The sequence below is a fragment of the Myodes glareolus genome, chromosome 26 (genome assembly GCF_982192425.1).
Source record: "Myodes glareolus chromosome 26, mMyoGla1.1, whole genome shotgun sequence".
In the NCBI taxonomy this organism is placed as follows: domain Eukaryota; kingdom Metazoa; phylum Chordata; class Mammalia; order Rodentia; family Cricetidae; genus Myodes; species Myodes glareolus.
Window position 1 is genome coordinate 35,863,451 of NC_142051.1, and position 15,827 is coordinate 35,879,277.

A 15,827-nucleotide genomic window follows, 5' to 3' on the forward strand; every position below is an offset into this window, starting at 1 on the left:
ACTGCATCCCTTTGCTGATGAACAAGGCACTCACGGCACAGACTTTGTGAGAGAAGGAATAAAGGATGCTTAATGTGAGAGAAAACATTTGCTTAGAGCAGGTGACCAAGTAGCCTGGACTCTGTTCTCTGGAATTTCCCTAGGGCTCTGACCAATCTCAGTGGCTTCCAGTAGAGCATTACCTTGGCCGTCAACACTCTGGCCCAAGCGCAGCCTTTCTATATAGCTGGTGCAGCTGTCCTCCCTCATCTAATAACTTTCCTACAGCTTTGTGTTTCTCTCACCCATAGCTGCATCGCACCAATAGCTATCTTCCTAATTCACAGGTATATGCTTAGGTCGCTTTATGTTTAAAACCCTTCAGTACCCCTCACTGCTTTCAGATCAAGCCCATGCTTTTTCTCCCGTCTTTCTCATCTTCCAGTTTGACCCCTCTCTCCCTTCTTCCTTCTCTTGATGTACAGGCGTTGCAAGACTTGGCTTCATCTCATCTTTTACAACTGTCCTTATTTTAGAGTCCAGGTAGACTTGGGCTTTGGATGTGGTATCTCTAAAGTGCTTGCTTACAGCCCCTCCAAGTGGAGAGGTCCACTAGGCACTAGGTGTATGGTCCCGAGCACAAATGAGGAGTCTGAACTGAGACAGAACACTGGGTGTCACCCACAGAAAGAGAAGTCAGTGGATCTGTGCATCAGAGTGAGCAGATGGACAGATCTCAGAGGACCAGTGCCCAGCACTGAACGATGCCAGAATCCAGGAAAGAGTTCACCTAGGAACGTCCTCTTAAGTATTTTGACATCCCCAGGAGCCGGATCCAGATCTGGATCAAAAAGACCATATTCCCTATTTGATTTCCATCTTTTCTTCCGCCCCTGACTTGTTTCTCACTGGGTTGTGGTGAAACCCTGTAGTTCCTCAGTTCAACAGTACACGTGACCTATTGTTGAAGTCATTGCTTGTAGTTAAACAATCTGAGCTAGTGCACATTTGATTGGAGGGAAAAAAAAAGATTGGTGATTTACATTCGAGGTAGCATAAAGTGTGTATTTATGTTAACGCAAATGTAAATAAACAATCTTAAGAAACTGAGATCCTCAGGCTGTTTCCTAAGAACGGCAAGGAGCATTCTGGTGATACAGGAAGCGCTGTTTTAATGGCTCCAAAGACTGTTGACTTCCATTCTTGGTGTCATAAATATTATCACCAAGAGATTGTATTTGTTAAAATATATTTGTATGTGGTTCATTTTACCCACCAGTAACCAACCTTGAAATAATTCATTTCGGTAGCAGCTTCTGCTCCTTCCTCCTCCTCCTCTTCCTCATCTCCCTCCTCTCCTTCCTCTTCTCCTCCTCTTCTTCCTTCCTTCCTTCTTTTTTCCTTATCCTCCTCTTTCTTCATTGAGTCTGTGCTGCCCAGACTGGTCTCAAACTCCTGGGCCAAGTCAACCTTCCCTTCTTCACCCTCAGTAGCTGGAATGTTGCATCCACCAGTGTTCCAGGAAACCTCACGTTTCATTCTGCAATTTCCCTAACCCCTAACCAGTCCCTAAATTTATCCTTTCTGTCATTTGTGTCCAGATCTTTTGTTTGAGCTTCTCCCTGAAGCTTGTATCTTAAGCCTGGCCACTGCAACTCATTCTTTTAACTCGTTCTTTCTCTCTTTCTCTCTCACTCTTTCTTTCTTTCCTTCCTTCCTTCCTTCTTTCTCCTCCCTTCCTTCATCTGCTCTTCCTTCTCTCCTCTCTCTCTCTCTCTCCCTCTCTCTCTCTCTCTCTCTCTCTCTCTCTCTCTCATATCAACTGACTCTCTTTGGCCCAGATTGGCCTGCAGCTCATAGCAATCGTGTTACCTCAGTTTCCCAAGTGCTAGGATTACAGGCCCAAGTCATCATGCCCTGCTCTGACTTTCTGAAAGGCACGGTGAAGGTCACGTCCCCTATCATTTGCCTGAAAGATGTATCTTTGGTCGATGTGCTCAACCATCAGGCAGGAATTCAACTGGCCCTGATAGGGCTACATGGATTTGACTGTTGGGACTGAAGAATGCCTTGAGATCATCTAATGGAACCCCAGTTCAGTTTACACATAAAGAAACTGTAGGCTGGAAAAGTCCACTGCCCACGGGTGAGTCCCTCGAAGTCCTCAATCTTTGTTTCTGAAGGACTCCTTTCAGAAATCTTCCTGTCCTCTAGAGAGAGGGTGGTTGTCCCTGCTGGGCAAGACTGCCAAAGCCTGAACAAAATGTCTTTAGCACACACTGAAGGGAATCAAATGTTTGTGGGTGCAGTTTGCCCTATAGAGGCTCATGCTGGCAAGTGTAGCTCACAAGTGGCCTTAGACATCCGAAGAGCAGAGGAAAGTGACTTGGGCTGCAGAGATGCATTCTGCCCTCTGTGGCCCTGGGCTCTGTGTTACTCAGTGTATGAAGTGTTACTCAATGGGGAATGGAGCTGAGCTGGTGTGTGCCTCTGATTCTCACCACAGAACTGATTCTCATCTCAGGATTTCAGCAGGAACCCCCTGAAAGACATCAGTGGGATGCAATAACAAAACTGAAGCTTCAGTGGAATTTCACTATCGAAACCTTTTACTATTAAAAAAAAAAATGTTAAGCAGTAGTGGTGCACACCTTAATCCCAGCACTTGGGAGGCAGAGGCTGGCCAATCTCTTTGAGTTCAAGGCCAGTCTTTGAGTTCAAGGCCAGCCTTGTCTACAGAGTAAGTTCCAGGACAGAGAGGGCTATGGCACAAAGGAACCCTGTCTTGAAAAACAAAACCAAACAGAACAAAACAAAAAACCCAACCAAACCAAAAAACTTTACTAAATGTATTAAATTATAAACATGTTAGGTTAGCACAAATAGATTGGACCAAATGACGTTAAAGAGAATGTTTTATGGACTAAAATAGTTTGGGGGTGCAAACTTTATTTATTTCTTGCGCATTCTATTCTAGCCTTTCAACCTGATTAAAAAGCTGCAGCACCAGCGGAAATGCTGTCACTCACCAAGCACAGTAATGCATCGGTGTGCTATGAATTATGACTCTTTCCACACCATGTTGGTGGGTGGGAAGGGCGAAGAGATAACATCAACCCCTATAGGCCTTTTCAAAAGCTCCCTGAAGCAAGTCACCGCATTCCCTCGACATGGCAACGCGATCCCCTCCTTATCGGAATCCTTCACAGCACACTTCCACCATTTCCACAGTCACCTAAGTCAGGAGCTTCCCAATATGTCCCACTGGGGTGTCCTTCCCCCTCAGAGACAGGGATCAATCCAGTAGAGACAGGACGATGTTAACTGCAATCTGGCGGTTTGATGGCATTTCCTAAAGACAGTCACGCTCCTCCTCAGAGCCCTAGGTGGCGAATGGCCTAGCAGATGCATGCGTGTCGGGAGAATAAATCCTCCCTGACCAAGAGTGACAGCTGCCATGGATTGTCGCCTCAGCTTCCACAGGGCTCTTTGGAAGCTTCCAGCCCTCGTTAAACTATTAGAAAAACGGAGGTTCATTTTCCGTAGAGAGCATATCTATCCCCAAAGACGACAGAGGATTCTTCCCTCACAATTTCCACTGAAAGATAAAACATAAATCCATTCAGCCTTGTTCCAAGAACTAAAGCCGAGCCTGAGTCCATCCGGCTCCCCTCCAAACACCATCTGGCTGCAGGCTTCCCTTTTAGGGGCCTGGAGGTTTTTGGCTCAGGAACAAGGCCCATTTCTTTCCAACGGATCAACACTGTCACCCAGTGGACAGTGAGTTTAGCAGGCTGAGGTCTAAGCCTTCTGAGCATTACAGCCAGGATTTAAACAGGAGCCTGGTTGTTTCAGAGGATCGGGGTAAGTATTCATTTCCTTTGCCGGGAACCATGCCAACTTCAGCAAGGAAGCCTTGGCTGGAGATGTCACAGGTAAATCCTAACCAAGACGTGCATTTCCACTGTGCCAATTCCTTCTGCTTTGCTCCCCAACGATAAAGTCACAGAAACCCAGGCTGCAGATCAACCAATCCCCTCCGCCAAGACTCCCAGAATCTAACAGGCAGACAGGAGCTAGGCCATTATCGGTGACAGCCGGGTGTGTCAAGTGACCGTCCCACCACACAGAATGACTCACTGTTTACTTTGACAGCAGTCTGCGTTTTAAAACCTGAAAATATGTTTGGGGGTTAAATCTGAGGGAAAAAATGATTGACTTCCCTATAGCGAAATCAATAGGTGAACGTTCTCTGTTTTCCATCTGCCTTTGATGACGGCAGGATAAGCTTCTGGCCTGTCTCGTACTCCTGAGACCCTTTCTCTGATCTGAATGTCATTTGGCACTCACAGCTTTAGCTTGCTTTCCACACAAAGCTAAGAGGCTCTGAGCTTCTTGCTAAGTGTGGGCTTCAGGTCACCCCTTCTCCCAGGCTGGTGCTCGGCCACACACGGCTCATGTATTTTCTGTCGCTTTGTGCCGTCCAAGGAGCAGGGCTGGAATATTACCTCATGGGAGCTCTTGTAGAGTTCTTCATTAAAAAGGTTCTCTGTGTGTGGGAGACAATGGGGACTTAAATTCTGATTCTGTCTCTTGAAAGCTTCTCTGATTCTGTCACTCGTTAGTTCCTGGATCTTGAAGGAATTGCTTAATCTGAGTCTCCCTTTCTACCTCTTTCCATCAGGAACAGCATCAGGATTGCATTCACCCTCTAAGTTACTGTAAGGATTTCCTTCCTCTTTCCTCCTTCCTCCTTCCCTGCCTTCCCTCCCCTTCTTTCCTTTCTTCCTCCCTCCCTCCCTCCCTTCCTTCCTTCCTTTCTTCCTTTCTTCAGCAGGGGAAAGGCAGGGTCTTGCTGATATAACACAAATTGACCTTTAACTTATGGTAATCCTGAGAGCTTGGATTAAAGACACACACCGCCATGCCCCAGTTACTTTGACTATTTAATAATAAAACACACAGAAATTACTCAGCATGGTGTCTGGATATAGCATAAAATTCATGAATATTAATCGCCATGATGGTTCATCTTTTTCAGCGGAATTGACTGGATTTAGAACTGTCTACGAGCCAATGGCATGTCTGTGAGGGCATTTCTGAAGAGGTTTAACAGAAGGGACAAGACCCACCTTGAATGTGGGTGACACGACCCTATGAATAAGCAGTGTTTATCTCTCTCTGCTTCCTAACCCACCAGCTGCCTCAAGAGCTCCCTGCCTTGTCCTGTTCACCGTGATGGGCCGCATCCCCAGACAGAACCATGGTGGGCTGCATCCCCAGACAGAACCACAGCGAAACCTCCCAAAGTTACTGTTGTCACAGCACTGAGAACGAGAAGTAATACAAGGGCAGTCCTCCTCATCTTCCTCCACCTTTTCTTCTCCTCCTCCTCCCTTTCCTCCTCCTCCTTCATCTTTGAGACAGAGTCTCATTATGTAGACCAGCCTGGCCTCAAACTCACAGAGATCTACCTGCTTCTGCCTCCTAAGTGCTAGGGTTAAAGGTGTGCGCCACCATGCCTGGCTCTTTAGTGTTTCTAAAACACAGCTTTGTATTATAAAGCTGTGCTTCACTGGTCCGCATCTATTGACTAGAGATGAATTGTTGAGTTTGTCTGAAATGAAGAAGGGTAAAAGACAATCCAGGTTGTGGCTTCTCATGAAAATCATCTAGAGAGGTTTTGTTTGGTTTGTTTTTTAATGAAAAGGTTCCTTTTCATTTTCTTTTTCCTTTTTTTCTTTTTTTTAATTTTTCAAGACAGGGTTGCTTGACTATCCTGGAACTCACTCTGTAGAACCTCAAACTCATCAAGACCCAAGTGCCTCTGCCTCCTCCACAGTGCTAGGATAGAAGGTATGTGCCACCATGCCTTGTTCAGATGATTGTTTGCTATAGAAGTCAAACTTAATCCATGATGACAGACAACCCAACAGCGGGATTAACATTTATTAGATGCCCATATTGTGCCAGGAGCTGACCAGGCTTAATTGCTTTGCTGGATCTTTCTAGTAATCTTATGAATTCATTATCCTTTCTTTAAAAACACAAGATAATTAGTTCATGTCTTTTATCACACAAGAAAAGTAATATATTGCATTCCCTTAGATAAAGCTATGAAAATGTGTTTATCAACCACTCCCTTCTGTACGAGATGTGGAGTAATCTGCCTGAGGTCACACAGGCAAGAATTGAAACCCAGGTTGGAACTCAGTCTGCTTTCAAAGTTCATACTTTACCTCACAAGGCTGTCTTACTCATGCAATTATTCTACTTGATTTTATATATCCTTATATAAATTTTTATATCCTTATTTCCTCAGCTGTCTTATTACATAGGCTTTTTAAAAAAGATTTATTAATGGTGTATTCAGTGTTCTGCCTGCATGTATACCTCCACACCAGAAGAGGGCACCAGATCCCATTATTGATGGTTGTGAGTCACCATGTGGTTGCTGGGAATAGAATTTAGAACCTCAGGAAGAGCAGCAGCCAGTGCTCTCAACTTCTCTGCCATCTCTCCAGCCCCCTTACATAAGCTTCTTTTTTGTTTTTTTGAGACAGGGTTTCTCTGTAGCTTTGGAGCCTGTCCTGGAACTCGCTCTGTAGACCAGGTTGGCCTCGAACTCACAGAGATCCTCCTGCCTCTGCCTCCCTAGTGCTGGGATTAAAGGTATGTGCCACCACAGGCCAATTTACATAAACTTCTTAAAGGCAAGAACTGACTTTAAGTCACTTCAGTCATCTCCATATCAACTCACAAGGGGGATGATTTGACCCCTCAATTTTAAGAGGGCCTCATTTCTAACTTCATCGAAGTAGCAGTCAGAATAAGCAAGCACTCAAGTAGGGCTACGCTCAGCGCTATTACAAGTATTCCAGCGGAACTATTTCTGCTTTCTCTTTAGCCTGCTATTGGTCCTGAGTGCTCTGTGAGTCAGGAAATCCACATAGTCAGCGGGTGGTTCAGAGTTATGTATCTCACACACGTACCAAAAAAATTCCCGGGGTGAGATTGTGTCTTCGAACTAGGAGTGGGCAACCAGGTTTCATAAACTTAGACGCTGATGTGACATCGTATTTGAGCAACCGAAAAGAATCCAAATGACTCTACAGGAAAAGAGAAGAGGGAGAGAGGTTGGCTGTAGGTTTTATTGTTGCTTGCTCTGTTTTGTTTGGTTGTTTTTGCTTTTTAGGTTTTATTATTTATCTATTTTGCTTTTTAAGTTTTTTTTAGGTTTTGTTTTGTTCTTGAGACAGGATCTTACTATGCCTCCCCAGCTAGCCTCAAACTCACTACGTAGACCAGGTGGCCTTGAACTCACACAGCTCTACCCACCTCCTGCGTTCTGGAATCAAAAGCCTGCACTACTCTACCATAGTAAAACATAACCTAAAGACCTTTTGCTTCGTTCAACAGCATTCACGTCCTCAAGCCCAAAATTCTAGACTCTGCCTGCCCCACTCCAGTAGAAATACCTAGACGCTTGCTGTGCATTGAAGGCCTGAGCCGCACACCTGGCAGTCTGTACCCTTTCACCTGTTTGTTACCATGCAACCTTGAACTTTACCCTGAATGTAAAAGCCAAGGCAAAGGAGAAGCCCAGGTGACCACCAGTCATTCTGTAACTGGGGAGAAAAAACAACAACAACAAAACAAAAAAGGAAATCCTCGTGGGAAGAAAAGCCTTCTAGTTTCTCATTCAGAGAGGTGGTTTTCCTACTGGGTTCCACACAAGGCCCCTGGACCTGTAGCGAAGAATGACGCACTTTCCAGAAGCTGTTCAGGAAACACGGAGGGCAGCACCCCAAAGACAACTCAACAGAAGCAGTGAGTGCTTTCACAGGGTCCGGGTCTTTGGCTTTTGCAGGGTCAGCCCACTCAAGAGCCAGCCCTGAGTGTCTGAGTCATCCCCTAAGAACAGTTCTGGGGTTAGCCTGGGGGTCACGCAGGAGGAAGCTGAACTGCATCCACAGGGGAGTTCTTCAGCAGTGAGCCAGATCTGGGGTCTGCATATCAAATACCTGCTCACAGACCGTAACAGTAGCAAAATCACAGCTATGAAGTAGCAACAAAATAATGTTATCGTTGGGGGTCAAGGCAACTCGAGGAACTGTATTAAAGGGTTGAAGCGCTAGGAAGGTTGGGAACCACGCCTTAGAGAAGGAAGGGGATAAGTCCCTGTAAGAACTAGGAAAGACTAGAAACAGTAAAACCAGTCAGAGCCAACAGAGGAGATGACAAAGGCCTCCAATGAGCAGAAGCAGGGGGATGGAAAAGAAGGGCCATGTGTGGGAGGAGACAGTTACAATGATAGCCAGTAAGAATTGACGAGGTTTCACACAAGGCTACTAAGAACAATTGGCAGTAACTGCCTGGAGTAGAAAAGAGTATAGCATCCAGACTAGGCACTGCTTAGGAGAAAGATGGATTAGTGATGTCTGTCACAAACAGAATGGGAGGATACTGGCAGATAGATAAATGGTTTAGTGATATCTGCCCCAGACAGATTGGGAAGATATTGGAAGATGGATGGATGGATGGATGGATTCGTGATGTCTGCCACAGACACAGAATGGGAAGATATTGGCAGATGGGTAGATTAATGATGTTTACCACAGACAAAATGGAAAGATATTGGCAGATGGATGGATGGATTAGTGATGCCTGCCACAGACACAGAATGGGAGAATATTGGCAGATGGATAGTTTTCACTGTTCCTATCTTCTGGCAGAGGAAGTTATACCTTGAGATTTTTTTTTAAAGCGTACAATGATCTTCTAGAAAGGATAAAACTAATTTATGCAAACAAAGGAATAGGAATATGATTGCCTGGGCTTGGCTAGTTTAATGGATTATTTACTGGGAAGAGACGGGAAAGAGAAGAGTTTTTTTTTAGGCCTGGAAATATTCTATATCTTCATCTGAGTGGTAATACATAGGTACTGTACATAGTCCATAATACTACCTGTTTTAACCCATTTTGTCTTGCCATAACAAAATATCTGACACTAGGTAAAGTATGTCTTTTTTTTTTTTCAAGTTGTTTATTTGGCTCATGATTGTAGGCGCTCTCTGAGGAGGGGGTCTCTCCCTGGCTGCCTTACAACATAATAGAGAAATATAGGGGGAAATGTCTGCCTGCAGAAGGAACCAAATGCATGAGGTGGTCTAATTCTATAACAACTCGTTTTCACAAGAACTAATATGGCCCTGTGAGCCCTAGAAAATTCCAGAAGAAAAGCACTTACCTTTCTAGGGATTGTGCCCCTAGGATGCAATCGCCTCCACCAGGCCCTTTCTCTTTAAGTTTCTAGCACTCTTGTTGGGAGAAAAAGCATACCCAAACCAGAGCGGCACCACTAAGATTCACAACCTTTGATCTACAAATGTATTGTAATGCCAGAAGACAAAGATGGGGAGCCAAAAGTCCTTCTATGATCCTCGATGTGCCCGAGGGGATATCTTACAAGGATACACACAAGCAAACATACCCCGCACTCTGACCGTGGGACGCTCACCTGAATGCACGGCATGTTTCTGGATTTGTTCATCTCCTTGTACAGGTCGGTCACTTCCTCTATCGTCTTGTCCTCCCTCTCAGCTGAGGACACGCAGACGATAATGATCTGATCCGTACGGGAGAGCTGTTTGCCGATGAGGTGGTCATACTCTAGGTCTGTCACTTCGGGGATGGTGTGACAGCTGCACCTGCATATGTCCCCATCCTCCCCACACATCGTCTTCCTCAGGACCACAGGACAAGCCAGCTGGGAAGAAAACCACAAATCCTTCCCTTTAGCGAGAAGAGAAAACCTGGAAACAGAATGGGTAGGAGTCAGGTTCAAGAGCTGAAAGGGCAGAAAGTGAATCCCAAGTCACGGGTAGGTGTGTTGGTAAAGCGTTTGGACAGCATCTGTTAATATGCTAAACAAACAAACAAACAAATGTAAGCCTTTGAGCTCTGCAGGCCAAACATTACACTTTGTGGCCAGTAGTGTAAGGTCAGTGTTGACTGCAGTTTAACACGTGCAGGAAGAATGCACTCAAGGCTGGGCGAGACACTTGCTTTTCCTCTCTTATAGCTTAACAGAGGGCAGACAGTAAGAAAAATGAGGTTCTAAAACGTCAATAATTTGACCCAAACTCCACAAACATAAATAACGGAGTTGGAACCTGACCTTGTATGTCTGTTTCCCGCCCTAGTCCTGCCATCTCATTGGTTCCTGAAGATGCCATTCCGATAACCTACTTCTGAGTTAGGTATTCTGTCTATGAATAGACTTTGGGGATTCAAAGAGAGTGATCCCAGAGGCTCACATATTTGAGTTTGAATAGTCTCCAGGGAGTGGAACTATTTTAGAAGCTGTAAATGAAGTGGAAAGGATAGCCTTATCAGTGTAAACGTGGCCTTGCTGGAGGCGGTGTGTCGATGGGGGTAGGCTTTGAGGCTTCCAAAACCCACGCCAGCACCCCTTGCCTGCTGTCTGTGGATCAGGGTGTGAAGCTCTCAGCTACTGCTCCAGCACCATGCCTGTCTGCTCCCTGCCGTGATAATCATGGGCTAACCTAAAACTGTGAGCAAGCCCCCAATTAAGAAAGCCAATTAAGCCAGGTGGTGATGGTGGCGCTCGCTTTTAATCCCAGCACTCAGGAGGCAGAGGCAGGTGGATCTCTGAGTTCGAGGCCAGCCTGGTCTACAAGAGCTAGTTCCAGGATGGGCTCCAAAGCTACAGAGAAACCCTGTCTCGAAAAATATTTTACATTTATTTATTTTATGTACATTGGTGTTTTGCAGCCTAAGCCCTACAGGGCAAACCAAGACTTTAAGATGGCCATTTGAACAGGTCTGGCTGCCCACTGACTCCTGGATATTTCTTAACAGATTCTTAACACGCCAACACCTTTCAAGAAAGCTACTATGCATTCAAGTTGGCCTCAGCCCAACTTTGCCCATAGGCTCACACATTCACGCACTTGGTTCCCATTTGCAGTGTGCCTGAGGTTATGGAACCTTCAGGAAGTAGAGTCTTCTTAGAGGAAATAGACCACTAGAGGCAGGCTTTGCAGGCTTATAGCTTTGCCTCACGTCCTGTTAGTTCTAGATGCTTCCTGTGTTCATATGAAATGTGATCAGCCGACGTCCTGCTCCTGCTGGCACGCATGCCTTGACTTCCCCACCATTCCTGGGCTCTAGGCTACTAAAACAGTACAGCAAAACAGACTCTTTTTCCTTAAGTTGATTTTGATCATAGTATTGTCTCACAGCAATAGAAAAGTAGCACACGCACACACACACACACACACACACACACACATGTTCTCCCTGTCTAAACTACTCTCCTTCCTCAGTATGTCTCCCATTCTAGCTATACTGTTCTGTTAACATGTTATTGCTATTCTTCTATGTATTCACGCTCCACACCATCTCTTCCTGAAGACTGGACCGTTGGAGGCTGTCAGCCGAGTCCTGCCCTCTTTGATTGCATCCAGCCACACACCTGGAAGTGACTGGTAACAGCTGCGGTCAGTCAAGTGCGTGACCAGCCGTCTCAAGGTACCACTTTATGTCACAGCATCAATGAGGTACGATGGCAAGGCTTCAAATGCTCAACCTTTCACCAAAAAACCTTCTTGTAGCAAAATGAGCCAGGCTGTGGTGGCACACGCCTTTAATCCCAGCACTTGGTGGCGGGGGTGGGGGGTGGGGGGTGGGTGGCAGAGGCAGGTGGATCTCTGTGAGTTCAAGCCCAGCCTGGTCTACAGAGTGACAAGAAGGCTGTTACACCGAGAAACCCTATCTCAAACAACAACAACAAAATCCAAAATGAAACTGTTACAGAAAACCGTAAACAGTCAAAATGCAAAGAACAAGAGACAATGGGGTAACCATGGGGTACCAAGCCCGGGATGATCTGTCTCTGTCTAACACAACTCCCGCAGCTTAGGCTCAGAGGATATCACTGAAGAGGGGGCAGAAAGACTGGAAGAGGAGACCGTAGGAAAGCTGCTGTGAGATTCGTCTCCTAGAAACCACAGGGAGGCGTTCGCCCATGATACCTTAGCAACAAGGCGGCTTAGACAAGACCTGAGGAAGTGTGACAGCAGATTTGCTAACATAGAAGGGGGGGTGCATGGGGCCCCAAGCCCTCAACAAAGAACTCCAGGAAACTAGGAAATGCCGAGGGTGGAGGTCATAGTCTGTTCCAGAGATGACATCCCTAATTGGTTGTCCAATACCAAGTGGTCACCCTGAAATTATCTATATACAAGTAACATGAAATTGGCTGAGCAGGTTGTATTTATATGTTTAGCAAGATGAGCGTACATGGGAGGGAGAAAAGGGAAGGAGAAAAATGAAATAATGTTTTAGTTTTAAAAATAATAAAAACTGAAAATCCATTAATATTAGAAATGCACAAAACACATTCTTATCGTACTTATGGGTTTTCTTTTGAGCTGTTTTCTTTTTAAATGTTATTGGAACAGTTTTAAGCTGGGGTCTCGCCAAGTGTGTGCGGAGGTGGTTTGCAGCGCATGCGCAAAGAGGCCGAACCTTCCCTGGCTTCCGAGGTTTCTACCCAGTTAAAGGGACCAAGCCGCTCATTTCCCATGCTATCTAGATCCAGCTGGAGCTGACACCACAGACTTCTCTACCTGGTGTCAAGTGCCCCTGTTTAGCTCTGGTGGTGGCGTGTTCTCATCTTGAAGAATCAGGAAGCAAAGAAAACGGCATCAGAGCAGAGCCAGCCTAGAACCTTCTCAAAGCCCCAACCTCCGCCTGCCCAGAGACTCAGAGGCCTGAAGAACAAGGCTCCTTCTGTGCTGATGAACGAAACAGGGCCACAGTTCCCTGGGAGAGCTGGCAAAGGAGGAAAAGTAAACGGGCACGCATGCCACACGTGCCGACGACGGGCAAGACGGGTGAGCAGCACAGCTAGTTTCTAAACACGTGTTTGTCCAAACTGGTGAAGAAGACAAAGTAAGACTTGGTTCCCGAGTCGTTCAAATTCCGCTGCTAAATGAGAAACCATATTAGAAAGCAGAGGAGAGCTTGGGGGTTTGAATCTACGCGTGGAAGTGGAGCCCAGCTTTAGGATTGTCATTAAGAAGTACGTATTATGGTTTAGATATGAAACGTTCCTCACAGTCTTGATATGTGTTAGGCTCCAGGTCTGCAGCTGGTAACATGTTTGGGGATGCGGGCCGGCTGGGTTGTTCGGGGTAGGGCATCAAAGGTTATAGGCTGGCCCTACTTCTGATTAAATTTTCTTTGCTTCCTGATGCACCGAGATGTGGAAAAGCCCCCGCCAAAGACTGGCCCACACCCCCTGCTGTGCCTTCCCTGCCATGGTGGAGGGGTAGCTCCTAAAGTTGTGTATGAGAATAAACCCTTTCTCTCCTAAACTGCATCGATGAGACCTTTCCACCTCTGTGAGAAAGACCGGTAAAGCAGCCTGCGGGTGGTAATCCCTAACCCAGCCTGCAGGCGAGACATTAAACCACCTAGAGGGCCCTACTGGGCCAACATGAAAGAGCTGAAAGTAAGGCTGACCTAATGCAGTGGCTTTCAACCTGTGGGTTATGATCCCTCTGGGGAGGTGGGGGGGTCATATCCCAGATATCCTGCATATCAGGTTTTACATTACACTTCATAACAGTAGCACAATTAGAATTATGGAGTAGCAACGGAATCATTTGATGGCTGGGGGTCACCACAGCACAAGGGACTGTATTCAAAGGTTGCAGCATTAGGAAGGCTGAGAACCACTGATCTAATGGCTCTCAAGCCTGAGCCAGATGTCAGGCGGCAAAAATAAGGGAGGCTGGTTACCGGGAATACGGGCTGACGGTTGAGGTCCTGTGGATGTAGTGGTAAGGGGAAGGCTTGAAGAAATCTTTCAGGGTCAGGAAGTTATTTCTGTACCGGAGATACTCCTTGTACCAATCCACTTCCTTTGCACTTTGAGTCAGAGCAGGTATTGCAAACGACACCTTGGGTTTCCTGACCGCTTTCTTTGCAAACGGGGGCAGTCGGCAGACGTGCGGGGACTCCAGGCCTGGAATGAGAACAGGACATAGTCCACTAAACATCTCCAGGAGGACAGCAGCGCCTGGAGGCTGAGCTGGAGACATTCTATTGGGTGCCACGGCTGGGATATTTCTTTGTCACATAGGAAATTCTCCTCTCTATTGACGACACCACCACCCCTGTCGTGGGGACCTCTTGTCTTCTCTGATGAAGCATAGCATGAGTGTTGAAGGCAAGGAAGATATCTAGGTCATCAACAAATACAACCCAGAGGAGTTTGTCTTTACCTGGTGCCAGGGAATGAGCCATGTATTTAAAATATATAACCCTACTCAAATAATATCCTCATAATGCAACCTTTGATATCCATGGGGTTTGAATGGAAGGTTCTATAGGTATGAAGTGTGCCCTTCAAAAGGTTCATTTGTGCCAGGCGGTGGTGGCACATGCCTCTAATCCCAGCAGGTGAATCTCTGAATTCAAGGCCAGCCTGGTATACAGAGCAAGTTCCAGGACAGACAGGGCTACACAGAGAAATCCTGTGCACCACCTTTGATCCCAGCACTCAAAAGGCAGAGGCAGGAGAATCTCTATGAGTTTGAGGTCAGCCTGGTCTACATAGTGAGTTCCAGGGCAGCCAGGGCTACACTGAGAAACAGAGAACAGAGAATTCTCAAACAACAGTCATTAGATGATTAAATCTTCACTGTTAACTTGACTGGATTTGGAACTAGCCAGAAAACACGCCTCTGGGCATTCTTTACCAAAGAGCTCAGAACTTACTTGGATGTTTTTTAGGACATTTCCAGAGAGGTTTAGCTGAAGGGGGAAGACCTACCCTGAATGATTCCATAAAAAATGGAAAACAGAGGAAATCAGCTAAGTGCTAACATCTCCTCTTTCTACTTCCGTATCCACTGAGATGTAGGGAGCCCCACCCATGGGTTCTAGCCAGGATGAGCCTTCCCTATCACGGTGGACTCTAACCTCTCAAACCATGAACCAAGGTAAATCCTTCCTGTAAGTTGTTATTTGTTAGGTCTATGGCCACAGAGATAAGAAAAATAACCAACACACTGACCTAGTATTTGTGGAGAGGATAGAACCCAACTTCCAGGAATAATGAGAAGAAATTATGTTTCCTCACCATCCACCATCTAAGATCATGATAAGTTCTAATCAATACCAGCCATGAGTTGATGCACATTCAATAGAAGAAGATTTGAGTATGAGACCCTGTCTCAGCATAAGTGATCAAACAATATACACAAAGACTGACATTTTAGTACGGAGACTAAGAATTGAACTTGAAGGTATGAGCTCTCCCTATGAAAACACAGCAGTGACTGAGATTTTCCTCTCCAAAAAAGCAGACAAAATTAAAAATTACATTGTGTTTTCCTGCTGCAAGCCATCACCAGGCTTCATGATCAGAAGCTTTATTTGTATCATTCTCAGTTACAAACCGACAACCTTGGATCCTCAGTGGGGCAGGTGTTTAAAGGTTGGTTTTCCTAGAAATCAGAACAGTTGGTCATGCGGACCATGGATTGTGGAGCAATGGATTGTGAGGCAACGGATTGTGGAGCAATGGATTGTGGAACATGGATTGTGGAGCAATAGATTGTGGAACATGGATTGTGAAGCAATAGATTGTGGAACATGGATTGTGGAGCATGGATTGTAGAGCACTGGATTGTGGAACGTGGATTGTGGAGCGTGGATTGTAGAGCACTGAATTGTGGAACTTGGATTGTGGAGCGTGGATTGTAGAGCACTGGATTGTGGAACGTGGATTGAGGAGCATGGATTGTG

The 15,827-nt window shown here is 45.9% G+C and overlaps 1 protein-coding gene across 4 annotated transcripts in view; it reads right to left on the reverse strand.

Annotated features, from left to right (window-relative positions):
* Positions 1-15,827, reverse strand: part of LOC125389680 (uncharacterized protein C3orf20-like) — a 71,577-nt gene that overhangs the window by 15,940 nt on the left and 39,810 nt on the right. For 3 of the 4 annotated variants that reach the window (XR_015736756.1, XR_014999799.2, XM_087902036.1), the window contains exons 14-16: positions 13,815-14,040; positions 9,502-9,796; positions 6,972-7,088 (exon numbers count right to left, since the gene is read on the reverse strand). Coding sequence is in view for 1 of the 4 variants with exons in the window: in XM_087902036.1 (XP_087758162.1) it covers positions 6,972-7,088; positions 9,502-9,796; positions 13,815-14,040 (638 nt within the window). In the remaining 3 variants the exon portion in view is untranslated. The remainder of the gene's footprint in view (positions 1-6,971; positions 7,089-9,501; positions 9,797-13,814; positions 14,041-15,827) is intronic. The other variant, XR_015736757.1, reaches the window with a different exon arrangement.